This window comes from Tamandua tetradactyla, chromosome 11, assembly GCF_023851605.1.
Source record: "Tamandua tetradactyla isolate mTamTet1 chromosome 11, mTamTet1.pri, whole genome shotgun sequence".
Lineage (NCBI taxonomy): Eukaryota > Metazoa > Chordata > Mammalia > Pilosa > Myrmecophagidae > Tamandua > Tamandua tetradactyla.
The window spans coordinates 12,086,685-12,113,889 of NC_135337.1; the positions used below are offsets into that span (position 1 = coordinate 12,086,685).

The 27,205-nt window shown below is 48.2% G+C and overlaps 1 protein-coding gene across 1 annotated transcript; it reads right to left on the minus strand.

Moving 5' to 3' along the window:
- Positions 1 to 14,577: 14,577 nt before the first annotated feature.
- On the minus strand, positions 14,578 to 26,988 carry LOC143649388 (chymosin-like). Its single transcript, XM_077119467.1, is given in 10 exon segments — positions 14,578 to 14,715; positions 15,426 to 15,524; positions 16,127 to 16,271; positions 16,981 to 17,094; positions 18,569 to 18,768; positions 22,018 to 22,136; positions 23,244 to 23,296; positions 23,298 to 23,359; positions 24,328 to 24,478; positions 26,927 to 26,988. Coding segments are annotated over 10 exon segments (1,143 nt in total).
- Between the last annotated feature and the right edge of the window lie 217 nt (positions 26,989 to 27,205).

The window sequence follows — 27,205 nt, forward strand, 5'->3', positions numbered from 1 at the left end:
CATCCCTCAAACTTCAGGTCAGAGCCTCCAGCTCTGGTTACAGTTCCGTGGGTCACCTTCGTTCACCGTCCTAGCTCAGGTGCGTCCACTAGGGCAGGTGATTTCCCAATGTCCCTCTGCCACTTTGGGGGAGACGCACTGGATGCCACCTGGCACCTGCACCCAGAGAAGCTGGAACCTTCTCTCCACATTGGGGCAGCCCCAGCCCCAGGGACGGGGCTAGTTTAGAGGGTGGATGTTAAGGGCTGATGGTCATCAGGGCGACCGCTAAGACGCTGCTCAAGGCAAGGAAGGGGATGCACAAGTCTCTTCGAGGACGGCAGGACCTGAGAATCATAAGCACAACCACCCACGGACTTTTGCCAAGGAACACCCCCCGCGCTGCAGGAAGCCCTTCCTCTAACTCTTGGGTCTAAATAAATCCTAGAAATCTAATCCAAATGCAGCCCGGGGGCCCCCCAGGAACTAGGGTACTGGCATGCTCGTCTGCACCAGCCTATGAGTTTCCTCTCTGACAGCTTTGGTCTGTCTGACTTTTTTGGTCTGTCTGACTTTCCGGACAAAGACAATGATTTCTGAAGTTTCCCAGATTCTTTATGGGGCCCATTTCCAGGATTTGGGGGAAACATGCAGACCTAGAAAAGTGCTTGAGATGATCCACTCTCTGTATATTTTCCACATCGATAAGGGGTGCCATCCTGGGTGCTGGAGCTCTGGCCAAAGCAACATCCCCGCAGCTTGGGGCCACCTGCCTCACTGTCCCGGGAGCTGAGGAGGAGAGACTCAGGCAGGCCTGGGTCACTGGCTCAAGCCGGGCACCTGGAAAGCCCGTCTGAACACATTCCCTGTCATTGCTTATGAATGATCTGCTCAATGAGAAATGTCCCCAAGGAATTGAGGTGGAGACTGTGGGTGTGATTTGGTGCTACCAAGGGCAGCCCGGCTTCTAGGATTTCTCAAGAAATAGTTCCAAGCTGCAGGAGGTGTGGACATTCCCTGTCACACAGGAGGTCTGTTCCCGACGCTCCTTGTTCTCTATCACGGACCCTAAATATAGAGCTCTGAGAACACAGTTATTCTGGTCTCAATGCTAAACGGAGTCCTGGGGCCAGAGAAGAGGGGAAGGACAAGAGGCTGTAGGAGACTCCACAGCCCAGCGTGGAGTTTCAGCCTCGACTGTGATGATACCAAAGCTACCAGCCCAGAGGAAGGGCTGGGACCCCTGAACAGATCCCAAAATGGGGGTGCCATTCCTCCAGCCAGAATGGGGGTGCCGATGACTCTGGTCTGCAACTTGCCCGGGTCCATCCCCACCTTGGCAACTCCACAGAATGTCCAGTGGACCAGGTCCCGGCTGGTTCCCAAGGACCCTGGGGTTGTAGCTCCTTTCAGGTGATGGGCTCTCCGGCTCACCTGGCTGTTACTCTTCAAGCACACAGAGAAGGCACGTTCTTGCCCAGCCAGCTCAAGCTCAAAATGGAATTCTAGTACAATTATACAGAAAGATCAGAGAACAAAGACTGAGAAGTGAAAGTTTAATCAGAGAAAGGGACTGCGCCTCCTGTGTCTGCTTGCCTCCCGCAGAAGCTGGCGCTGGGTCCAGCGCATAGTAGGCACACAATAAATTGCATTGCTTGGTGGGTCATTGCATCCAAGTTGCCTGGGGTGAGGAGGTGGGGCCGCGGGATACAGAACACCAAAACAAGGGCACAAAGTCGGCATTTGAGATTCGACCACTAGAGGGCTCTCCAGGACATCAGCTGAGTTCCAGCGCCCCTGGGGCTAATAAATTTAGAGGCTTAGAGAGGTTTATAATTTGGAGTTTATTCATTCAGCATAAACCTGAACCATTACTAAGTGTCAAACACTGCTTGATTTTTATGAAGGATGCAAAGATGACTGAGATGAGACTCCTGACCTCAACGACCAGGCACATCTCTAAGAAAGGTAAGCAAAGGCAGCAAAGTATAACATACACAGATTTATCTTCCGTGTACTAAGTGCCCATATGTTTAATCCTACACACTGTCCCGGTGCCTGCAATGCTTGCTCCTCCCACACCCTGCCTTATCTGCATTGCTTACCCTCTTTTTAGCGTCTTTGTTCAAATGTCACTTTCTCGTTCAGCTTGCCCTCCCCACTTCATTTTTTTAATTTAGTTTATTTTGTATTATCACACCAAAACAACATGCAAACACGAACAAGAATTCTTAACATGCAAACATTCCATGTATGGTGTACAGTCAATGGCTCACAATATCATCAAATAGTTGTATATTCATCACCGTGATCATTTTATAGAACATTTGCATCATTCCAGAAAAAGAAATAAAAAGAAGAAAGAAAAAACTCAAACATACCATACCCCTAATCCCTCCCTCTCATTGACCACTAGTATTTCCACCTGTCCAATATACTTTAACCTTTGTTCCCCTTATTTTTTTCTATGCCTCTTACCACTCCCTTTCATTGTTCACTAGTATTTCAATCTACTCAATTTATTCTAACATTTGTTCCCCCGACTATTTATTGAATTTTAATCCATATTTTTTAATCATCTGTCCATACCAAAGATAAAAAAGGCATCAGACACAAAGTTTTCACAATCACACAGTCACATTGCGAAACCTATATCGTTATACAATCATCTTCAAGAAACATGGCTACTGGAACACAGCTCTACAGTTTCAGGCACTTAATTCTAACCTCTCTAATACACCTTAAACTAAAAAGCAGATGTCTATATAATGCATAAGAATAACCTCCAGGGTAACCTCTCAACTCTGTTTGAAATCTCTCAGCCACTGACACTTTATTTCGTCTCATTTCTCTCTTCCCCCTTTCAGTTGAGAAGGTTTTCTCAATCCCTTGATGCTGAGTCCCGGCTCATTCTAGGATTTCTGCCCCATGTTGCCAGGGAGGTTTACACCCCTGGGAGTCACATCTGATGTAGAGAGGGGGAGGGCAGTGAGTTTACTTGCCATGTTGCCTGAGAGAGAGAGAGGCCACATCTGAGCAACAAGAGAGGTTCTTTGAGGGTGACACTTAGGCCTAATTTTAAGTAGGCTTAGTCTATCCTTTGTGGGGATAAGTTCCTTATGAACAAACCCCAAAATGAGGGCTCGACCTATTGATTTGGTTGTCTCCACTGCTTGCAAGAATATCAGGCCTTCTCCAAATGGGGAAGTTGAATTTTCCCCCTTTCTTACCATTCCCCCAAGGGAACTTTGCAAATACTTCTTTATTCACTGTTCAAATCACTCTGGGATTTACCAGGGCATCATGACTCTGGACAAACCTACAAAATCGCATGCCCTATTCAAGGTTCCACGTACTTTTGATGTTCAATTAAACTATCCATTTAAGTTATATTAGGAAATGCACTAGTCAAAATATGAATTTTGTACCAAATAAACATTTTTTTGCTTTAGTCTCATGTACAAGTTAAAGTTTTAAAATACGAATGACCATCTATTTTTAACACCCTGCAATATTGACATTCCTTTGTTCTCCCTCATGCAAAAACATGTTTTAATTTGTGCATTTAGTCACTATCATTGTACACTCCAAGCATTCCTAGATTGTACCATCTCAGTCTTTATCGCCTATCTTTCCTTCTGGTTTCATACATGCCCGCAGCCCTCCTCCCTCTATCCTTCTCACGTTCAGCTTCATTCAGTGCACTTACATAATTGTATTACAGTTAGGTAGTGTTGTGCTGTCCATTTCTGAATTTTTACAATCAATTCTGTTGCACAATCTATATCCTTTCACCTCCAAACACCCAAAATTTACCCTATTTCTATCTCTTGATGGTCTCTGTTCTTAACTGAAATTCTCCAAGTTCATTCATCAATGTCAGTTCATATCAGTGAGACCATACAGTATTTGTCCTTTTGTTTCTGGCTAATCTCACTCAGGATAATGTTCTTAAGGTCCATCCATGTTGTTAGATGCTTCATGACTTTATTCTGTCTTACAGCTGCGTAACATTCCATCGTATGTATATACCACAGCTTGTTTAGCCACTCGTCTGTTGATGGACATTTTGGCTGTTTCCATTTCTTGAAAATTGTGAATAATGCTGCTATAAATATTGGTGTGCCAATGTCCATTTGTGTTCTTGCCCTTATGTCCTCTGAATAGATACCTAGCAATGGTATTGCTGGACCATATGGCAATTCTATACTCAGCTTCCTGAGGAATTGCCAAACTGCCTTCCACAGTGGTTCTACCATTTTACATGCCAACCAACAGTGGATAAGTGTGCCTCTTTCTCCACATCCTCTCCAGCACTTGTCATTTTCTGTTTTATTAATAATGGCCATTCTGGTAGATATGAGATGATATCTCATTGTGGTTTTGATTTGCATTTCCTGAATAACCAGGGAAATTGAGCATTTTTTCATGTACCTTTTAACTATTTGTATTTCCTCCTCTGAGAAGTGTCTGTTCATGTCTTTTGCCCATTTTGTAATTGGGTTGTTTGTCTTTTTTGTTGTTGAGTTCAACAATCTCTTTATATATTCTGGATACTAGACCCTTATCTGATCTATCGTTTCCAAATATTGTCTCCCATTCTATAGGCTGCCTTTTTACTTTCTTGACAAAGTTCTTTGCTGCACAAAAGTGTCTAATTTTGCAGAGTTCCCATTTATCTATTTCTTTCTTCATTGCTTGTGCTTTGGGTGTAAGATCTAGGAAACTGCTTCCTCTTATAAGATTTGCAAGATATTTCCCTACATTTTCTTCTAAAGGTCTATGGTATTAGATTTAATGTTTAGGTCTTTGATCCATTTTGACTTGATTTTTGTATAGGGTGTGAGATATGGGTCCTCTTTCATTCTTTTACATATGGATATCCAATTCTCTAGGTACCTTTTATTGAAGACACTGTTCTGTCCCAGGTGAGTTGGCTTGACTGCCTTATTAAAGATCAATTGTCCATAGATGAGAGGGTCTATATCTATTCATTTCCATTGGTCAGTATATCTACCTCTATGCCAGTACCATGCTGCTTTGACCACTGTAGCTTCATAATACACCTTAATGTCAGGTAATGTGAGACCTCCAACTTCATTTTTCTCTCTCAGGATATTTTTACCTATTCGGGGAAACTTGCCCTTCCAGATAAATTTGGTTATTGGTTTTTCTATTTCTGAAAAGTAAATTTTGGGGATTTTAGTTGGTATTGCATTGGATCTATGAATCAATTTAGGTAGAATTGACATCTTAACTTTACTTAGCCTTCCAATCCGTGAACACAGTATACCCTTCCATTTATTTAGGTCTCCTGTGATTTCTTTTAGCAGTTTCTTATAGTTTTCTCTGTATAGGTCTTTTGTATCCTTAGTTAAATTTATTCCTAAATATTTATTCTTTTGGTTGCAACTGTAAATGGAATTTTTTTTCTTGATTTCCCTCTCAGATTGCTCATTACTAGTGTGTAGAAACTCCACAGATTTTTGAGTGTTGACTTTGCAACCTGCCACTTTGCTGTACTCATTTATTAGCTCTACTAGTTTTGCTGTGGAGTTTTTGGGATTTTTCACAAATAGTATCCTATCATCTGCAAACAGTGAGAGTTTTACTTCTTCCTTTCCAATTTTGATGCCTTGTATTTCTTTTTCTTGTCTAATTGCTCTGGCTAGAACTTCCAACACAATGTTGAATAATGATAGTGACAGTGGACATCTTTGTCTTGTTCCTGATCTTAGGGGGAAAGTTTTCAGTTTTTCACCATCGAGGATGATGTTAGCTGAGGGTTTTTCATACATTCCCTTTATCATGTCAAGAAAGTTCCCTTCTATTCCTATCCTTTGAAGTGTTTCAACAAGAAAGGATGTTGAGTTTTGTCAAATGCTTTTCTGCCTCAATTGAGATGATCATGTGGTTTTTCTGCTTTGATTTGTTGATACAGTGTATTACATTAATGGATTTTCTTACATTGAACCATCTTTGCATACCTGGGATGAATCCAACTTGGTCATGGTGTATAATTCTTTTAATGTGCTGCTGAATTCGATTTCCAAGAATTTTGTTGAGGATTTTTCCATCCATATTCATTAAGGATTGGTCTATAATTTTTTTTCTTGTAGTATCTTTGTCTGGCTTTGGTATTAGGGTGATGCAGGCTTCATAGAATGAGTTGCATAGGCTTCCCTCCTCTTCAATTTTTTTGAAGACTTTGAGCAGGATTGGTACTAATTCTTTCTTGAACGTTTGGTAGAATTCACATATGAAACCATCTGGTCTTGGACTTTTCTTTTTTGGGAGCCTCTTAATGAGTAATTTAATTTCTTTACTTGTGATTCATTTGTTGAGGTCATCTATTTCTTCTTAAGTCAATGTTGGTTGTTCATGCCTTTCTAGAAAGTTGTCCATTTCATCTACATTGTCTAGTTTATTGACATAAAGTTGTTCATAGTATCATTAGATCCTTTATTTCTGTTGGGTCAGTGGTAGTGTCTCCTCTTCCATTTCTGTTTTTATTTATTTGCATCCTCTCTCTTCTTTTTGTCAACCTTGCTAAGGGTCCATCAATCTTACTGATTTTCTTATAGAACCAACTTCTGGTTTTTGTTTAACTTCTCAATTGTTTTCATGTTCTTCATTTCATTTATTTCTGCTCTAATCTTTGTTATTTCTTTCTTTTTGCTTGCTTGGGATTACTGTAAGGGCAACTCTTTCTTCTACCATTTTGCCTTTTGGATTTTATATGTCACATCTAGTATTTCTTCTTTTTACCTTTACTGATGGTCTTCATTATTTACACTCTTCTCCACACCTCTCTCTGCTGTCTTTTCCTATCTGTCTCTAGTGTTTCCTTTAGTATTTCTTGCAGAGCTGGTTCCTTGGTCACAAATTCTCTCAGTGACTTTTTGTCTGATAATGTTTTAATTTCCTCATTTTTGAAGGACAATTTTGCTGGGTATAGATTCTTGGTTGGCAGTTTTTCTCTGTTATTATCTTAAATATCATACCATTGTCTTCTCACCTCCATGGTTTCTGCTGAGTAATCTATGCATAGTCTTATTGGGTTTTCCTTGCATGTGATGGATTACTTTTCTCTTGCTGCTTTCAAAAAACTCTCTTTGATCTTTGACATCTGACATTCTGATTAGTAAGTGTCTTGGAGTACATCTATTTGGATCTATTCTGTTTGTGGTATGCTGCATTTCTTGGATCTGTAATTTTAAGTCTTTTATAAGAGGTGGGAAATTTTCAGTGATAATTTACTCCATTAGTTTTTCTCCTCCTTTTCCCTTCTCGTCTCCTGCTGGGACACCCACAACATGTATGTTTTACGTGCTTCATGTTGTCATAAATTTCCTGAGTCCCTGCTCATATTTTTCCATTCTTTTCCCTATATTTTCTGATGTCCCCTCCTCCAGTTCACTAATCCTATCTTTTGCCTTTTGAAATCTAATACTGTAGGTTTCCGTTGTTTTCTTCATTTCTTCTACCGTGCCTTTCATTCCCATAAGTTCTGTGATTGTTTTTTTCAGGCTTTTGATTTCTTCTTTTTGTTCATCCCTTGTTTTCTTTATATCCTCCCTCAATTCATTAATTTGATTTTTCATGAGATTTTCATGTCTGTTCGAACATCCTGAATTAATTGTTTCACCTCCTGTATCTCAGAATTGTTGGTTTGTTCCTTTGACTGGGCCATATCTTCAAATTTTATAGTATGATTTGTTATATTTTGCTGGCATCTAGACATTTAATTTCCTTAATTAGTTTATTCTGGAGATTGTTTTCATTTTTTTATCTAGGATTTTCTTGCTGGATGACTTTGTGGTCTATCTGTTCCTTGATATTCAGTTGAGCTTATTCTAGACCTCTAGCTTAGGTTTTGTTTAACAGATCAGAATTTTTCAGTTCTTGTTTTCTTGTTTCTTGCCTTGCCTGTATGGTACCTTTTTTTCTCCCTTAGGAGGGTCTACTTAGGTATTATAGACCCCAACCAGATTTTCCCAGACCAGACTGGCCCAGTAGGAAAGAGTCGCTCAAGTCAATTTTCCCTGAGGATGAGACCCAGCAAGTTGAAAGACTTTCCTGTGAAGCCTCTAGACTTTGCGTTTTTCTTGTCCTTCCCAGTATGTGGCTCTTTTCTGCTTGTGGGTCCCACCAGCATAAAGTGATGAGGAACCTTTAACTTCAGCAGATTCTTCCTGCTGGGACCATGGCTGAGACAGAAGAGAGGTTGTAGGCTGGCTTTAATTGCTTCAGTTTTTCAGACCCTGGGGTCTCAATTCCTTGAGGGAGGGATTCTACATGAGCTGGGCCCCTCCCCTCTTCTGGGGAAGGCACAACCTCCAGGGAATTTCTTTTCACTTGACCAGCCTCTTTGCCTCTCAGACGAGCTTAATTCTGCCCTTGCCTGGGGCAGTTGGAGCCTGAGAAGCCTTGCAGTTGTATGCAAAGAGCAGTCAAGCCACAGAAACAAAGTCATGAAAAAGAACAGAAAAAAAATCCTTTTCAGAGCAGGTCCCCCTTTCCTCAGGTTTGCCAATCAAGAGCTCAAGTTGGTGCATTGCTCTGTGTATCTCCAGGTCCTATGTGTCCCCTCCTTTCCTTCAGGGCTCAAATCTTTCAAGTATTTTTTGCTGTCCAATTAAAAAACAACCTCTGTTTGTTTGTTTGTTTGTTTTTCATCAGCCCTGCCCTCTCTGCGCCAGGGCAAAAAACAGCAACCTCAGCTTTTAATGGAGGTTCAATTGAGCTGGGGGTCTATTTTTAGTAATCAGAATTTGTTAATGAATTCCACAATTGAGCTCAGCCCCTTGCTAGTAGAAAAGTCTCTTTCCTTCCCCCTCAGGAAAGCAGCCTGTGGGGGAGGGACACCGGGCTCCGCAGCTTGGGAGATTCATGGTTCTGGGTGGGATCACAGCTGGTCCAGCTTGTGCAGACTGGTGTACGCTACGTGTCTGATCACTGACGTGGCCCCAGCAGTTGTTCTGTACTGTTCCTAGTTGTTCACTAGCTGCTCCGGAGGACAAACTAAATCCCACCCCTCAAGTAGCAGCCATCTTGGGCCAACTAGATCCCCACTTCATTTGAGAGTAGAAAGTGTCTCATTCACTCCTCTTCTCCCTCTCTTTTCCCCCCTAGTGCTTATAACCATCTGCGTTAGTTTCTTAAATGCTGCCAGAATGTGATATACCAGAACTGGAACAGCCTTTATAAAGAGAATTTAATAAGTTACAAGTTTATACTTCTAAGCCTATAAAATGTTCAAATTAAGGCATCTAGTAAAAGATACCTTGATTCAAGAAAGGCCAATACTGTCTCTAAGCCAACTTGGCAGGTGAACCCACTGCCCTCCCCCTACATGGGACCTGACTCCCAGGGGTGTAAACCTTCCTGGCAACGTGGGATCTGACTCCCAGGGATGAGCTGAGACCTGGCATCATGGGACTGAGAAAGCCTTCTTGACCAACACGGGCAAAGAGTGAAGTGAAACAAATAAAATCTCAGTGGCTGAGAGATATCAGAGTCAAGAGGTTATCCTGGAAGTTATTTTTATGCATTATATAGATATCCCTTTTTAGTTTATGGTGTATTAGAGTTGCTAGAAGGAAGTACCTAAAATTGTTGAACTGTGTTCAGTAACTTGATTCTTGAAGAAGACTGTATAACTACATAACTTTTACAATGTGACTATGTGATTGAGAAAACCCTGTGTCTGATGCTCCTTTTAGTCAAAGTATGGACAGAAGAGTTAAAACTAATAATAAGAAGAATAAAAAATAAATAAATAGTAGGGAGAGATAAAGGGTAAAAGTTGAGTAGATAGAAATACTGTGAGTCAATGAGAGGGAAGGGTAAGGGGTATGGGATGTAGGAGTTCTTTTTTTCTTTTTACTTCTTTTTCTGGAGTGATGCAAATGTTCTAAAAATCATCATGGTGAAGAATACACAACTATGTGATGATATTGTGAGTCATTAGTTGTATAATACGGTTGGACTATACGTGTGTAGATATGTCTTAATAAAAATATTAAAAAAGAAAAGAAAGAAAGAACGGCCAATGGGTCTACAACACCTCTGTCACCTGGGAAGTCATGTAGCTGGCATCTGCTGGTTCCTTGTTCCTGGGCTCCATTGCTTTCAGCCTCTGTTCCTGTGGGGGCTCCTCACTTTGCTTCTCCAGGACTAGCTTTCATCTCTTGGCTTCCCTTCGCTCTTTCCAGGTTTTGGCTTTCTTAACATCTTATGGCAATTTCTGCTGGGCTCTAAGCATCCCCAAACACCTGCACCTTTGTTCTCCAAGTGTGGCATCTGTGTCAGTTCTGCTCTCAAGTTTCCTTCAGCTCTCTCTCTATAGGCTCTAACTCTCTCCAAGATGTTTCCTCTTTTAACAGATTCCAGTAAACTAATCAAGATCCACCCGGAATGGGCGGGGTCACATCTTCATCTACTCAAAAGATCTCACCCACAATTGGGCATGCCACATCTCTGTGGAAATAATCTAATCAAAAGTTTCCAACCTACAGTATTGAATCAAGATTAAAAGAAATAGCTGACCCCACAAGATTGGGTCTGGATTAAAACATGGCTTTTCTGGGGTACATAATAGATTCAAAGCAGCACACCATCTAACATGTGAATAATTTACGCATGTATCATCTCCATTGTCTGTCTCCCTAGTAGAATATAAACTCTATGAGGGTAGGGGATTTTGTCTGTTGTGTTCACCACTGAATATGCAATGAGTATTTTACAAATATTTTTTAATGAACAAGACCTGACAACTCTAATTAGCTCCAAGTAAATTGGTTGGCTTAAGGTGAGCCAGCAAACGGCCCCATGGTTTGGAGGGTTTGGGTGAAGTGGGGGTTCTGTGTAGGCGTCCACCTGGCCTCTCTGGTGGGTTGGGCCTGGCTATGGGAGCAGTTGGGGGGCCAGTGACTGCCTCCCTGCCTCGGGCTTTCTCTTCACCCCACATCCCCATGGGCAGCTTCACGCTCTTGGTGTGGGTTTCCCTTGTGCTTCTTGCCATCTAGAGCTCACTGACTTGGGGGGAGGGGCTCTGCCACTCCCATCTCAGTTATATTCTCCCTTCTGCTCCAAGGAGAAAACAAATGGCACAGCTCAGAAAACAATCCATCATTTTGTCATAACATTTCCATTTCAAAGACTCCTTTCAAAGCTTCTCTTTAGCCAAACACTGGCAGGAGAAGAACTGGCAGAGAGATGAGTGGCAAAGGAGGGAGAGGGGCTGGAAATTGTTCTCTGGGCCTGAGGGGGTGGAGGTGGGGGGTGCGGAGAAGGGCGCTGGGTGGGGCCGGTCCTTGGGAGAGAGACACAGTGTCCTTGGGAGAGCCACATGCACATGTCCATGCCCGTGTCTTTTTGAGCTGTGTTTCTCACTGCTCATTATTCATGCCACGCTGTCAGAAATTTGCCTGCTCACATCACAAGGCATTAAGCCACCCTTGGGCACCTGGTGAGCTTCCACAGTGTGCCAGGAACTACCCTGGCGCCCGCCGAGGATGCAGAGAGGAAAGCGGCGGCATGGGCTGTCAGGGGCTCCGTCAAAGGGACAGACATGGGCACCGATGGCCAGGGCATGAGAAACGCTGCTGTAAAGATCACTGCAGAGCAATTTAGAAGGCGCAAGAGGGAGTCTAGCGGAGTGGGATCTTCTCAGACCAGGTGAACTTTAGGCTTGTCTTGAAAGACCAGGAACAGTTCACCGGTTAGAGAAAGTGAAAGGGACAAAAGCAGGCAAAGAAAACAGCCTGAGCAGAGGCCCTGAGGCGAGCCCTGCAGGATGTTTGGTGTGACCATGGCAGAAGGACAGACGTCAGCAAATGTATGCTGGGTGGAAGCACTGAGGCTTCCTCAGCTGCCTCTCAGTTGCCTGGGCCTCATCAGCACCCAGCAAAGCCCGGCAAAGGGGCCCCTCCCAGCCTCACCGGCCCTTGCAGGCTTCCATGTTGCCCCTTTTGACAAGCAAATAGTGGGTGTGCTGACAGCTGTCCTTCCCAAAGCCTCTTCATTCATCACCTTGCAGACCCCGCGGAGAGGGTTTGCCTGCAGAGCCAGTGAAGACTGCTTTACAGAAGCACGAAACCCCAGAGGCAGCTTGTACACCTTCTCTGCTTTTCACAATGCCCCTCCATCTCCCCACCCCAATATCCAACCAGGCATTCCTCAGGGACAGTGAAGGAAGCAGTCCGGGCACAAAGAAGGGAGGGAGAAGAATCAGAGAGTGGGCTTGAGTGTGTGTTAGGGGCAAGGAGGATATTAAAGTCTAAAAAATAAATAAATAAATACAATTATTAAGTGTAAACCATTGAAATATGACAATTTTTGTAAGCTTATTCAGCGTTTTTTTAAAATTTTACTAAAAGCCTAAAAATAATGCGGGGCCCAATTCTGTCTCATTCTTGGAAAATAGGCAGCATTCGGTTTAGGTAAGAAAGTTTAGACTTAGAGCAGTCACCCAAAGCCAGAGTTTAGTCCTCAGCACCATGCTTGCCCACTGCTGGCACTACTCTCTGTCCCTGAGGTCCTGGAATCTTCTTCTGTACCCTCTGTACCCAACCAACCCATCCCAGACTCCCCATCTCACCTGAGGACTGCAGCCTGGAGGCATCTGGGAGCAGCCCTTCCTCCACATCACCTCCCACAGCTCAGCCCTGCTCCTTCCCCACAAGAGGCCCAGGATTTTCCCTGTTGGCCAGCTCTGGCTGCTTAGTCACAAACCCAGAAAGGCACTGGGGCCTTCATCCAATTTGTCCGTGGGCACAACTGAGAGAGACCTCAGGAGTTTTCCCTGAGAGGTGTCCCCAGATAAGACCTGACTTCTCTTCTCCTTTGCAAAGTATCACGATTACCAAGCCTGCACACTTAGCCACCATCCTGCTCCTTGGGTTGTTTGCAGGAACAGGCCTGTGGTTTGGGTGAGGCAGGGGCAGGGACTAGAGAGTTAAACACCCTATATCCCTTTCCTGGGCTTTCTGAAAGCCCAATCACAGCAGTGGGAGGCGTGCAAGATGGGCTGCAATTTAGTAAAGAGAACACCGATCAATTATACGATCCCCTGTTAGAGAAAAGACTGGCAGAAGAAGGGCATGCAAAGAAAAAGGAGGGCACAGGAACACACATGCAGTTCCCAGAAGCTCTGTCCAGGAAGTGTTTGCAAAACTGACTCCTAGCATTGTGGTTTCCCCAAGAAGCTTGTCTACCTGCTCCCTTGAGATAATTGAGGGGCCTCGAACTTATATATGGTGAGAAAAATCTCTGAGAGCCACCTGAATACCTCACTCTGACCCTCTGATATCTGTATTCTCCACATAGCTTCTCTCCAGGAAAAGCATGAATGGATCTGTGAGCCTGGTTGTGCAATAAAAAGTTAAGGCACATTCTAAAGAAAGGACTGGCCCTGACCCACTCCTGAGAGATCACTTCTGAGCCCTTGGAATGTCCAACTTGATCAGAGTGCCTTTATATACCTGAGACCAGGGGCCACGCTGGATAGTTTATGCCAGCACTGTGATTATGGTGCTTTTGTTCACCTGGTACCTTGGGTCACACTGTATCAGCTTATGTGGCTGGCCCCCAGTAAGCACTGGACACCAAGCCTCAGGTAAGCTCCCCTGGAGGACAATACTTTGTCTGTGTTGTCACACATAATTGCTGGGAATTAAGCACTGTCTGCATGACTTCCCCAGGAGGGGACACCTTGAAACTCACAGCTGGTCCCTCCTGGACTCTGCCCTGTGGACCTTATGCCTTTATACCTGTGTTGATTTTATGTATCTTTTCACTGTAATGAACTGTAACTATGAGTATAACAGCTTTTCTGTGAGTGGTTCCAGCAAGTCATCAAGCCTGAGGATGATCTTGGGAACCTCCAACACAGTGACCATTTGACTACTGGAAATCCTCACTCACACTTGGTTTGCATGTGTCAGTCTCAGAGAGCAGGTTAATGAGTCTGCCCAAAGTGATGGAGCCACTCTCTGAGCACTGAGAAGTACATTTTTAAGCCACTAAGGTGGAGGCTGGGCCTATGGACTGTGGTTCCTCCTTATGCTGGTTGTCAAACTTGGGAGCCTTGGGCCTTTCCCAGGTACTCCCTGTCTAATCCATTATCTGTCTTCTTCAAATGGCAACAAGCCTGTCTCTTAATATACCTAGAGCCTTTGTCTCCATGAGTCAGGCATCTTCTACACCACCAAGCCCTTATCTCTCATCCCACAGTTATGCGAGGGCCTGCCCTATAGTACCATTTCCCAGAAAGATCGAGAGCGGGAGGACAGGTAGGCAAGACATGTCTTGGTCCTATCTGCCCGGAGCTTGAAATGTCCATTTCCCTCGTAAAAGTCTCTACCCATCACCTGTGTCCTCAGCTCTCCCCTGTGCTTGGGGATCCAGCCCTGCCTGACATACTGGGTGGCAGCCTTGCCCCCCACACACCCATATGGTGTAGGACTTTGGTCCCGACGACAAAAAGAGAAGGCAGGCTTTTCAGAGACGTGTTTATTGAGGACCATCTGCTTGAGGATCTGGGATGGGTATGTGCAAGTTTGGGGGCGGCATGGTCCCTGGGCAGTGGTGTGCTTAGACAGCCTTGGCCAGCCCCACACGGTTGTTGGCCCTGTCAAAGACACTGTAATACTCCCGGATAAAGACGTCTCCTAGGATCCACTGCTGGGAAGCAGCATCACCCTGGAAGCCACTGGTGCAGGAGCCCGAGTCCTAGGAAAGACAAGGCTGAGATGACACTTGTCCCAACCCCATTTGTGCTTCCTGACCCTTACTTCAAATTAATCATACATGTATGACTTCATCTTAGCCTTGAAACAAGTGTCAGGATCATTTCACTCACTAGATGAAACAATTGAGATCCAGGAAAATAGCGACTTAATCCAAGATTATCAGGTAGGGTTCTGGAGACCTGACCCCTTGCACGTTTTCCCCAGGCCCCTGCCCTCCTGCCCTCAGTGCCTACTGCCCTGATGACTGGCCAAGACAGGCCTGGGGGCCAAGGCAGCTGGCCCTGCTAGTTTGGGGTGCTCAGGACAAGGTCAACGCTGAGGCCAATGGGTCAGTGGGAAGGAGGAGTGGTCTCCACAATGCCCAGGCAATCTAGAAAAATCCTGGACAAAGGCCTAGGCCACTAGGTTCACTCAGGGAGCGGTGGTCCCACCTTCCCCACCTCCCTCCCTGCTCAGGCCACAGACTCCTGTACTTCCTGCCTTCCCTACTTCTCCCAAGGTGAGAATGTAGTGCCCCAAATGGGGTCCCAGGACATGGTCCCCCCAGAAGGGTCAGCTGGCATTCTACATCCAGTCTGTAACACTTCCTTATCATCCATTTCACTGATTTGCAGGGCCCCAACTTTGGGAGAGGGAGTTAAGAGGGGGTGCTAAGTGAAGCCCAAAGGCTTCATCTCGTGAGACGCATACCTTGTTAATGTAGGCGGAGGGTGGCAGTGGGTACTTTCTGCCACTGACCTCAAAGACGACCACAGGCAGGCTGCTCAGGCTTCCGCAGTCGACATTAAACTGAAGAACCAAAGGCAGGCCCTCTTAGAGGGGCAGTGGGGTGGGGACTGACTGAAAGAGGTGCCTCGATGCTCAAGGCAAGGAGCCCTCCCTCTGTGCCTGTCACCCCTGCCTACTAAGAGAACCCCAGGGATGCTCTCAGGCCAAGGCCTGGTCTCAAGATACAGTCCTCGAAAGAGCCACGCCAAGGGAGCCCAGCCGTCAGGCAACCCAGGGACAGACCTCCGCTTGGGACAAAGGGATATGCCTTGGTATTTTCCCCCTCCAGGCCCAGGCAGAACATGCAAGGACACTGGGAACTCTTAACTGTCAGGGCGGAGTGGAGAATGGACTCAGGGGTGCAGGAGGGACAAGGGAACACAGCAAAGGTCAGGGATTGGAGGTGGCACAACCCTCCCAGGAGACCAGGGGATAAAATTCAGCTGCCGCGTAAGATATGGTAGTTCCAAGGCAGCAACGGCCCAGAGCCAAAAGGCCATCATGAAGGATTCCCAGGAAACCCCAACCTCTGTGGGGACTGAATGCCCTCACCATTTTCCTTTGTGCAAAAGGAACCCATCTCGGGGGTCTCTGGGGAGGTGGGATTGGGGGCCAGGTCTCACCTCACCATAATGGCCTGGCGTGGCTCCTATGACCGTCTGGATGTTCTGGATGTCACTGCTGGGCCCGGTCAGCATGGAGGTGCCTGTGTCCAGAATGGCCGGGCAGCCGCCATCACAGGCCACCACCACGCCGTCGATGGTGACACTGCAGAGGGTCCGTCCAAAGTCCAGCCCTGCCCCCCAGAGTCATTCCCACCCTCCCCTGCTGTTATCCTCAGGGAGGGAAGAAAGCCCCAACCTCCCCGGACCCTTCCTCCATAACCTCCTGAGCGCAGAGAAAACACCTAAAACTATTTTCTCCTAATTCAGCGGCTAATTCGAGGCTATCTCACCTTCCACATCAAACTTCAATAAAACAAAATTATGCTCATTATGGGGTGGGCCTTGATACTAGTTGTTTGAAAATCTGATTTTACATTTTCACCCTGTCTCTCACTCACTGCGTGTCTCAGGCAATGTTGGGTAACCTTTCTGCACCCAGGCTTCTCATCTATGAGGCAGGGACGTTAGAATCTGCCCTGACTTTCCTCAAAGTGATGGTCTCGAGGTTCAAACGTGATGGCAGCACGTGATGGGGATAATAATGGGCACTCACCCCTGCGGGTTTTAGTGAGGGACAAATGCAACCAGCCACGTAATGACTCAGCACAATACGTAGCTGAAAGCAGGTGCCCAGTCCATAAATGCAGCTATAGTTTAAAAATCCTCGGTGAACGTGCAGCACTATCAGTGACATAGGTCATGTGGCCTTGAAAGGGTCTGATTCAGACTGAGTTGATGGCCACGGGAGTCACTGAGGTGGGGGGAGTTGTTTTCAGGGTTTCCGTGCCCCCTGCTGGCTGCCGCTCACCCACCTGTCCACAGTGAATTGCCAGTACCCCTGCACGGTCACGGGCACCCAGTGCAGGGAGCCCGTGTAGTAGGATGGGTCGATGCCCCCCAGCGTGAGCATGCTCCCCTGTTGGTTCCTGAAACAAGGAAAGTGTGATGTGCTGGGCGGGCACCCCAGCTCCCTGAGGAGGTGCTCCAGCCTCACACTGGTGTAGCTGTGAATAAGATCCAGCCCCACCCACCCCATCCATCCCCCAATAGGCATTGCATGAGCCCTCCTAGCCAAACGATGCCCCTTCTTGGCCTGGGCTTTTCTCTGATAACCGGCTGCAGCCCCCTCTCTCCTCTGAGCCCTGCAGCCCCCTGGAGCCCAGAGCCCCACCACTGCCATCCGAGGGGAGCTCAAGGAGTAAACCCACCAGAGGTCGTGGGACCCCGTCAGCCAACCTCTGGTGTTTGGAGTTGTCTCCCTGTGCCCCTGCCACCAGCCACCCAACCTTTTGGTGACCAGTAGGAGAAGGGGCCATCAAGGTCACACACACACCTTAGATTAAAACTGCCACCCAAACCCAAAGCCCCACTGTTCCAGTCTTACAGCTGGGAAATGCTCACACACTGTAGCCTTACCTGGCTCCCGTTCTCTTCCTAGAACTCATCCAGCTCCTTTCCACCTCTGGCTGTAGCATCCGCCCTCCCACAGCCTCACTCACACTTTCCCCTCTGACTCACATAGATAACTCCACTCTGTCCACAGTGACGCCTCACCTTGCCACCCTCCACATACACACACCTCTGGGAGACCAAGTGTCCCCCTTCCCATGAAGCCTTCATTACCCCAGAACATCCCCCACAGTGCCCTTATCACAACTGTTCAATTACAGTTGTGAATCTACTTTTACAGTAGGTCTTGTCTCCTGATATATCCGCAGCTCCTGGCACAGCCCCTGCACATGGTAAGGGCCCCAGTAATAGTTATTGAGTGAATGAATGAACATGACAATTTGTCACCTGCCAGGGCTACCATGAGCTCAGCCTCCAGCCCCTTCCCTGGTGGGTGGGTTCCTTTCTCCCCACCAGCCAACCTCTCTGTCTGAGCCGAGCTGTATCATCTTGGGGTGGGGGAAGGGGGATAAAGAGCCCTGGAATGGAAGTCAGGAGCCCTGTGCTGCAGGCCTGGCTCAGTTCCCAGGGTGCCCAAAATTCCCTGGCCCTCAGCTTCCCCCAGAGTGAAAGGAGAAGGCCGGACTCCTTTGGAGTAGGCTCTAAAATTCCATGAATCTCATGATACCAACAAATGATTCCTGAGGCCCTGCCTCTTTGGAACAGAGAAATTAAAAGCTTCTACACAGGAATAGAGCCAGACCTGGGATTTTTAGTCCCAGAAATGTGAGTCAAATTTTGGCCCAGTAAACTCTGGCGTCATAAGTGACTCTACTGGGGGCCGTTTGACAGAGATTGGGTGAGCCTTTTTGTTCTGCCCGGAAAGAAGGAGAGGGCTTGTTTGGATGCTGGTGACGTCCCTTGAGTTGCTGAGTATCCCCAAGGGTTGGACACTCTCCTGAGTCCTTACCAGGCCAGTTAAGACCAAGCCCGGCTGGGAGCAGCTCCTACCTGTTCATGTAAACCGAGAACAGGTCCTGGGCCACCAGGTGCTTTTTCATCATGTTGTCAAACACAGGTACCGAGTCCTTGGAGGCCAAGGAGGGATAAGCCAGCCCCAGTATCCCATCGAACTCGGAATAGGTGAAGATATCGCCAGGCTCCTTGGTGCTCAGACCCACAGTCTGGTGAGAGTCCACGACGTCAGAGACCTGCAAGAGAGAATCCGCAGTGACCTCCCTCAGGAGCCCCTTCAGCCAGAGACAGAAGGTCCCTGGGGTGGGGTGGCCAGACTGTTCAGAAGCCATCAGGCCCACCGCTTCCATGTGCCCTAGTCCCCACAAGCTCTCTCTCACTTCCCAGCTTTGCTTTCTGGAGGGGACTCGGCACTGTTTGGAGTCATCTTACTTGTTCGTGGGTGCATGATCTCCACCCGCCCTAGACAGTAAGCACCTTGAGGGCAGGCACTTTATCCGTCTTGCTCATTACCATACCCTCGGCTCTTAGAACCGGGCTCAGTCAGCATCTGTGGAATGAATGGATCCATTTTTTTCTTTCAAGCAACTAACAGCAAGTGAGAGACTTCCATAAGGAGATCTGGCCCTAGGCCCTGAAGCTATAAGAATGAACATAAGAAAGTGTCTGCCCTGGAGAAGTTTATATTCCAGTGGAGAAGACAGATGATAAATGTTAAAAAGAAGTGAATATAGATCATTTCAAGTGGTAATAAGCACACTAAAGAAAGACAAATCAAGGTGGGGGGCAGGCAGTGGATGAGGGAAAGCCTGGTTGATAAAACAACTTGAGCAGAGACTGAAGGAAGATGGGAAATGGGCCACTGAGGACCTGGGAGAAATGCATCGTAGAACAGGGGATATGCAAAGGTCCTGGGGAGGGCAGGACTCAGAATGGTCCAGTCACAGTGTGCCATGCCTGGAGAGACAATGAAGGACGGGGAGAGTGGCAGGAAAGCAGGGCAGGTGTTGGCAGGACCCCAACCTCACAGGGCCTTGCTGGCTGTGGTGAGAACTCTTCACTTACTCTGAGTGAGATAAGGAGCCATGGAAAGATTTTGGTCAAAGGAATGATATGATTCAACTTAGGTTTTAAAAGGATCCTTGTGGCTGAAGGGCCTAGGGTAGGAGCAGGGAGACCTGTTAGGGGGCTCTGACAGGAATGCAGGTGAGCGACGGAGGAGGCTTGAAGAGAGATGACAATGGCAGAGGTGCCAAGGAGTGACCAAACTCTCAATTTGTTGTGAAGGAGAATCAACAGGATTTGCAGACAGATGGGGTATGTGGAAGGAAAGGATTAAAAAAAGGATACAAAAATAATGAACTAATGAATGCATTTCATCTTCATTGCAACACTCAGAGGTGAGGATTAATCCCATTTTACAGATGAGGAAATTGAGGCTCACCCAAAGTCACATAGCTAGATAATGAGAAATCAGGATTCAAACCCACTGTGTCCACCCCCAAGCCTTTCTTCTAAGCACTGCCCAGCACAGTAGATCCCCTTCTCCCTCTCCGTTTAGCACCTGGGTGGGGGAACTCCTGGATGGGTAGAGAAAACAGCTGCTTCCCAAGGCCTTTTCCCAGAGTCCCCTTTCCCCAGGGCTCTCTCTGTAGACCCCCCTTCCTGTTCTCTAGTCTGGGTCCCCTCCTGTGATTTGAGCAGGTGCCTGGCCAAGCCTACCGGACTTCATCCTCCCCTCCGCCTAGAAGCCTTCTTGCTTGAAATGGAAACCTGGGATAATCTCCCCCCATTCAGTCCCTACACTGACTCCTCCCAACTGCCTCCCTCCCACCCCATCAGGCCCCCACCAGCTCTGGTCCAAACAAGCAGAGAGCAGGGGCTGGGTGGGACCAGCCCCCAAACCAGGATGACAGGTTCCCACATCTCACCTGCCACCTCATGAGGCTGTGGAAGGGGCCTGAGCCCTGAGGCTCTCTCTCCAGCCCCATCCCATGGGCCGCGAGTGAAAGCAGTCAGGAGTGACCACGGCTGTGGCCGGCAGGCGTAGGACCAGGACGTTTCCCTGCGCCCGCCCGAGACAGCAGAACTGAGAGCAATGGCTCCAGGCAGCAGAGGAAATAGGGCTGGGGCAGGGAATTTGCGCCGCAGAGCCCTTGAGGAACAGGCGTGGCTTTCCAGAGCCCGGTCTGCTGGGCCACCTCCGCAAGGGGCCCTGGAGCCTCCGCTATCTGCTGCTGACTTTTAGGGGGCAGGGGAAGGGGCCTCAGCTGTCACCAGGGAAGGGCTGTGGTCGTCTGGGTTCTAGACAAGAGAGAGCCAAATCCAAGGAAGACCAAGGAGATAACCCCCTCCCCCTCCTCCCGCCAGGGGACGCTGCTTGATTTTTAACCATGGGTGGTGGTTGAGGAAGAAAAGAACGAAACCAGCCTTTATTGTACCACCATTTCCTTAGGGACTTCAGAGGCCAAAAAGAGACAGGAGAAAGGAGAGCCCCCTGTCCTGAGGGTGCAGGTGTTCTCTGACTGGAGGAAGTACGCTGCTGTGTGACATAAAGAGTGAGGTCTGGCTTTCGCGCTGATAGCCCTCCCGCGGACACGGTGGACATCCCTAAAACCTGCTGACTTCCTGCAAGAAGCGCTGAGAGCACCATCCCCACAAAGGGAGAGTTCAGGAAGGGCAAGGCTTCACTACATGCCCAGGCACAGCGGCATTACGACAGGAAGCAGAGTGGCCGTGTGGGCAGACCAAGCCGATTTTCCAGAAGGCTAAAACTACAAAGAAGATTATGCTGACGCTTGAATGTATTACGCCCAACTGCAGAACTAAGAGAATGTCGGCTATTAAGAGATGCAAGCATTTTGAACTAGGACGAGATGAGGAGGGAAAGGGCCAAGTGATCCAGTTCGAAGCTTTGTCTTTTGTTCTATTATGACAATAAAAGCTTGAGGTTATGATAAAAAAAAAAAAAAAGAGTCAGAACAAACCAGGAGCACTGCTCAGAGAGTCAAGATGTGGTCTGACCCTTAGCTACCCTAGACACCAGCTGTGTGACCTCAGGACATTATCAACTTCTCTGAGCCTCAGTTTCCTCATCTGAACAATGGGGATAATAGCGCCTTCCTCAAAGGGCTGTTGGAAGAATCAAATCTCGAATGAGGTCACACATGTGACACTGAAGACTCGGTCTTGGCACAGGCTCTGGACTCTGAACTAGCTGTGGGAAGGAGACAGGAAGACAGGGCCTGGGGAGGCCCTGGGGTGCGGCTGAACAGGAGGGAGGGCAGGGAGGGCAGCGCCCACCCACGGCTGGCTGCTGGCTGAAGGTCCTCTAAGAACCCTTACCCACCAGGACCCCTGGCTAGGCAGGACCCAAAGGGATCCTGAGCATTGCCAGAGGCGTAGCTCCCCAGCGCCAGCGTATCTGTGTGGGAAGAGTGGCTGGTGTAAAGGGAGAGGTGCGTGCTGGCCTGCAGCCCACTTACGATGACCGTGTCGGTTCCCAGAAAGCCCTGCATGCTGCCTGTCCCGTACTGGATGGACAGGTGCTGGCCCAGATTCCGGAAGGTGGAGGACTTGGCTGGGTCAAAGCGCTGGTGGTTTTCTGAAACACAGACCAGGGTTTGTGGGGTCCCAGCCGGAATCCCCTCCTGCTACGGCAGCGATCGCTGGGGCGGGAAGCACTCACAGACCACATAAGAGCACGGTCTCAACACTGGCCGGCAGCCTGCGCTCTCTCCAGCCTTGATCCCTCAGAGTCTAATAAAGAAAAACCATTCTTTGCTTCTCAATTCATTTCCCTGACACTTACTGTACAGCTATTAGAGAGAGAAAGGAAGGAAAGAGGAAGAAAGGAAGGAAGGAAGAAAGAAAGAGGAAAAGGAAGGAAGGAAGGAAGGAAGAAAGAAAGAAAGAAAGAGAGAGAGAGAGGAAGGAAGGAAGGAAGGAAGGAAGGAAGAGAGAAAGAGAGAAAGAGAGAGAGAGAGAGAAAGAAAGAAAGAAAGAAAGAAAGAAAGAAAGAAAGAAAGAAAGAAAGAAAGAAAGAAAGAAAGAAAGAAAGAAAGAAAGAAAGAAAGAAAGAAAGAAAGAAAGAGAAAGAAAGAAAGAAAGAAAGAAAGAAAGAAAGAAAAGGGAAGAAAAGGAAAGGAAGGAAGGAAGGAAGAATGGAAGGAAGAAAGAAAGAAAGAAACCATTCCTGTGCTATCCATGTACATTTTACTTTTACAGGCTGAGTAAACTTAAGCTGGTCCCTTTTCCTCTCTAAACCTTAGTTTCCATATCTGTAAAATGGGAATAAAAAAGAAGTATTAACCTCCCGGAATGCTAGAGAAATAAGTGATTATCATATGTTAAATGTTGACTCATCATTAGGTCCTTTCACTCTATTCTCCCAGCATCCACTGGCATGTCATAGCCCCATTTAATAGACAGGAAAACTCAGGGTCCGGAAGGCAAGGCATCTTACCTTGGCTCCTGATAGAGGTTACAACAAAAATGCCAAGTAGGGTTTCCTAATTTTCCAGCTGGTGCTTTATACATCAGCCCCATGATTTGCAAACCTTCCAGGCTATCAGCCAGTTGGGAGAACTGAGCGAGGAGGCTGGGAGTGGCAAAGCAAGGTCTCCTGCTACCCCGTGCTGCCCCGGCCCCCCCTGACACCATGGGCAAAGTGGGGTCCGAGGGCGAAGGGGGCAGGAGGGGAGGCACTCACGGCAGGCATCGCTGCTGCAGTAGACAGAGGGCACCCAGAGGTCCGAGGAGCCTGTCAAACACTACGGTGAACTCTTGGGGTGGGGTCCCGATGTAGATCTTCCCAAAGTACTGACACTGAGGACAGACAGTACCGGCTCAGCAGGGGGCAGGGGCAGGGGGGAGGGGGTTGTGCAGAGGGAGGGGCAGCTTGGTGCTATGCGTGGAGCTTGTTCAGTTTTTAGGTCCAATGCTTTCTGCCCAGAGCCTGGGAGCATCTGTCAGCTGAGGCTGAGGGTGCTGGGGGAAGGGGGAGGTGGGGAGAGGATCCCTAGAGCGCGATGTTCATCTCCAGCCCCCATGCTGCGCCCCCACCCCCCACCCCCACCCCTATCCCGGGCCATGCTTGGCCTGACCCTCCCCCAAGCCCTGGGGTTAACCCCAGAAGCAGACATTAGACCAAATCTTAAATCCCACCTAGGAGGGAGACTGAGCCACCCCTGCCAGGGACAAGGAGAAGGTGGACACCGAGGTGGGTCATCAGCATAGGATGGGACCCGAAGCTGCCCGGCCCACACCTGCCTCCTTGCCAGCTCTCTCCATGTGGCAGAGCGAAGGCTGCGGTGGGGGTGGGGGTGGGGGTGAAGATGACCTAGATAAGGAAATGAGAGCAGAGAAAAGGAGGGGAAAAAAGCCTTGTTTACTGCCAAGAGTGACAGATGAGAGAGAGAGAGAGAGAAGGTCCAGAGAGAAGGGAGCACAAGGTGTGAAAAAGGAACATGGTGGCTGTGCCCTGGCCTGCTGGAGAATGGGCTTCAGCTGGCCCCGTCCTCACTGAGCCCAGACCAAGACGAGGGTCCCTGCTAGGAGAAGTGGCATGAGGTTGGATGTGGGGACAGAGGAGGTACTCCTGAGTGATGTCTGCAGGGCTGAGCTCAGAGCCTTGGAAGCCGGAGTAATTGTGGAGCTCACTGAGCCCCTGGGGACAGCCAGGGCTGCTCTGCTCACGGGCCCCCCGACTCCTGGAAGAGGGCAAAGCTGAAGGGAGGTAGTGTCCGTCGTGCTGCGTGTGAAAGGACCATGGAAAGGCTGGCAGAGCCACTCACATCCAGGTAGTTGGTCAGGGGCTCGCTGGCCACCCTCCTGAAGTGGGAGGACTTTCTGCTGACCGCATCCGGGTGTTTGCTCAAAAAGTCCTCCAGGAGCCCACGTTCCTTCAGAGCCGATCTCAGTGACTTCCCTTTGTACAGAGGGATCCTGAGGAGGTAGGGGTGAGACAGCCATGGGAGGGGGCTGCCCAGCCCCTGAAAGGCACCCAGGGGCTCTGGGCTCTAAACCCCTCCTCACCTGCTTCTTCCCCCCCACCCCCCCCACCCCCCGCCGCCAGCCTCCAGTTAATACCCCATTGATGTCAGGCCAATGGCTTTCAGACTTTCTTTTTCTTTTTTAACTCATGACCCAGAGTAAAAAGTATATTTCGTATCAGCTCACCAGTTAATGCCTACCCTGACTAGCCAAGATGCTCTCTGATATGTCCCGTGCCTTCCTCTCTTTCAATGCTGATGGGGTCTCACTAGTTGCATTTTATAGCTCCCTAATGAGTTTTGCAATCTGTGGTTTGAAAGATACACATTATCAGTCATTCAGGCAACCAAATTCTTGCTGGAAGTCTATTATGTGTCAGATCCTGAGTGAGGCTCAAGGGACACAGCAGTGAAAAAGACAGGTCTCTGGCCGCCAGGAGCGCTCTGTCTGGAGAAGGCAACAACCCCTCTATGACAATGCTTCTGCTCCTTGCTAATCCCTCTTCTCCACTCTCTGAATAGCTTATACCCTAATGTAGATGGAAATTCTTTGAAGCGTTTCTCAGCCCAGAGCCTGGACCCTAGGCCGCCCCTGGTTGAGTTTAGGTATTGGATGATGGCAGCAGATTAATGGGAAGTTAATCAAGAGGGAAAACAGCAAAAGTTGGTTCTAGACCTGCTGTGCCAGAGACACTGTGGAGGGGTAGGGATGGGGGTCCTGGGACCCTCAGAGTTTCTCCTCCTCTATAAGATGGGCTCACTCCTTTCTTTCCAGCCACGCTCCTGGCCCTGCCTTTGAACAACCAGGTGGTTTAACTTCTCTGGCTCTTAGTTTCCTTTCCTGCGGATTGAAGGTATTGAACTTGTCACCTCCCAGGAGTCTTTCCAGCGCTATAAATCACGGGTCCTCCTGTGGAGCTAACACAAGTGTAAAGGGTAAATTGTAACTCCAGGTGGAAACATGCTTTGAGGGGAATGAAATGGCAGCAGTTTTAAGACTTAGAAAGAAACTGAGTTTCCTCATGGTGCTTATAACCCAAATGGGTTCCATATGGCACAGCTCTGTGCAGGAATTCTGGTCTCTCCTCTACCCTCCCCTTCACACCTCATGTGTGACTTCAGCCAGGATCTGACTGATTAAGGAAAGTCTCACAAGATATTTCTCAGCTCTTGCCTCTTGCAATAGAGATTATGTACCTGGAAGGTAAGAGGCTGGACTGAGCTCCTGAGACCAAGCTATCCTTTCCTATGTCCCCATGTCCAGGTCCCCATAATGTTTTCTGCTTAGTTCCAACTCTGGTTCCTGATTGGCTCAGGGTCTAATCTGCTCAACACCTGGCGACTTCCACAGTTGCCAGCTGAGCAGACTGAGCTGAGTGGCAGAAACCCTCCACGGGCCTCTGTCCTCGGGAAGCCAGCGGCATGTGGAAGGCAGAGTCTACCGTCAGGTGCGGAGAGGCAGAGTGGAGGCTCTGCATGGAGACCTCACTGAAGAGGCTGCGAGTCCCACCCATTGGAAATAACCCCAGGCCTAGGCCTGGGGGAACGTCATTTTCAGGGCCAGGTCAAAGAGCCCTGATCGGTTAGAGGCATCCTGACCCTTCATCGGGGACCTGGCTTCTCCAGGATGGAATCCAGGTTTCCCAGTGCCCAGGGCTTGATGTGGCTCCCACCTGGGTACATGGAAGTGGTGTGATGTGGCCAGGGCACGAGCCCACCCGGGACCAGGTCCTAGCTCCTGCATTTCTAACTGGCAGCCTGGGGCAGGTGAGGGACACTCTGAACCCCAGTTTCCTCATCTATAAAATGCAAATGACACTATCTATCTAACAGCATAGCCATGGGTACAGGTAAAAACCTACTAAGAGTTACAGAAGCAATTCTTAAATGAAACAAAATTCTCCAGTCTTTTATGGGTTGCAGCCCCAGGTTCTCTGCCAAAAATAATAACTGATATTCACCGAGCAGCTTCCAAGTGCAGCTTGGAGCATGTTCAAAGCATTTTACAAATACTAACTCAAACACTCTTCATAAAAACCCTATGAGATGGAAAATACTATTACTTGAATTTTACAGTGGATGGGAAAACTCAGGCTCAGAGGGTTAAGTTGGCAGTGAACTGGGGTTCAAATCCCAGGCAGTTTAACTTCAGAAGCCCCTGAATCTCCCCAGGCTGCGTGTCTGCTGCCCTGTTCTTTTCCCCACACCCTGGTGTGTAGGGGCACACTTAGAGGAAAAGGTCCCAACGTGCAAAGGCAAGACTGATGGGGAGCAATTATCCCGGAAGCCTGCAACATTTCCTCCTAAACTAGAAAGTTAGAGGAGCAGGGAGCAGCCCACCCAGACGGGAGGCTGGAGATACCTTTTCCCTCTGGCCCCTCCCGTGGGGTCTGAACCTCACCTGGTGATCCCGCTGCCCTGGGAGATGGCGAGAACTGCAAGCAGCACCACGAGGCACCTCATCCTGACCACGGGCCAGCCACTGTTGACCCCAGCACCTGCTCCCACAGCCTTTATAGAGGGAGCAGGGTCCCCTCTGGCTGGGAGCCCAGATCGCAGAGGCAGCCCCTGATTTCGGGCCCCTCCACAAACACATGGAGATAGCACCCCGAGTGCCTAACTCCCATATCGATAAAGGCCACAAATTCCATCACTGCAGGAATGCAAAGGTGAAGTGTAC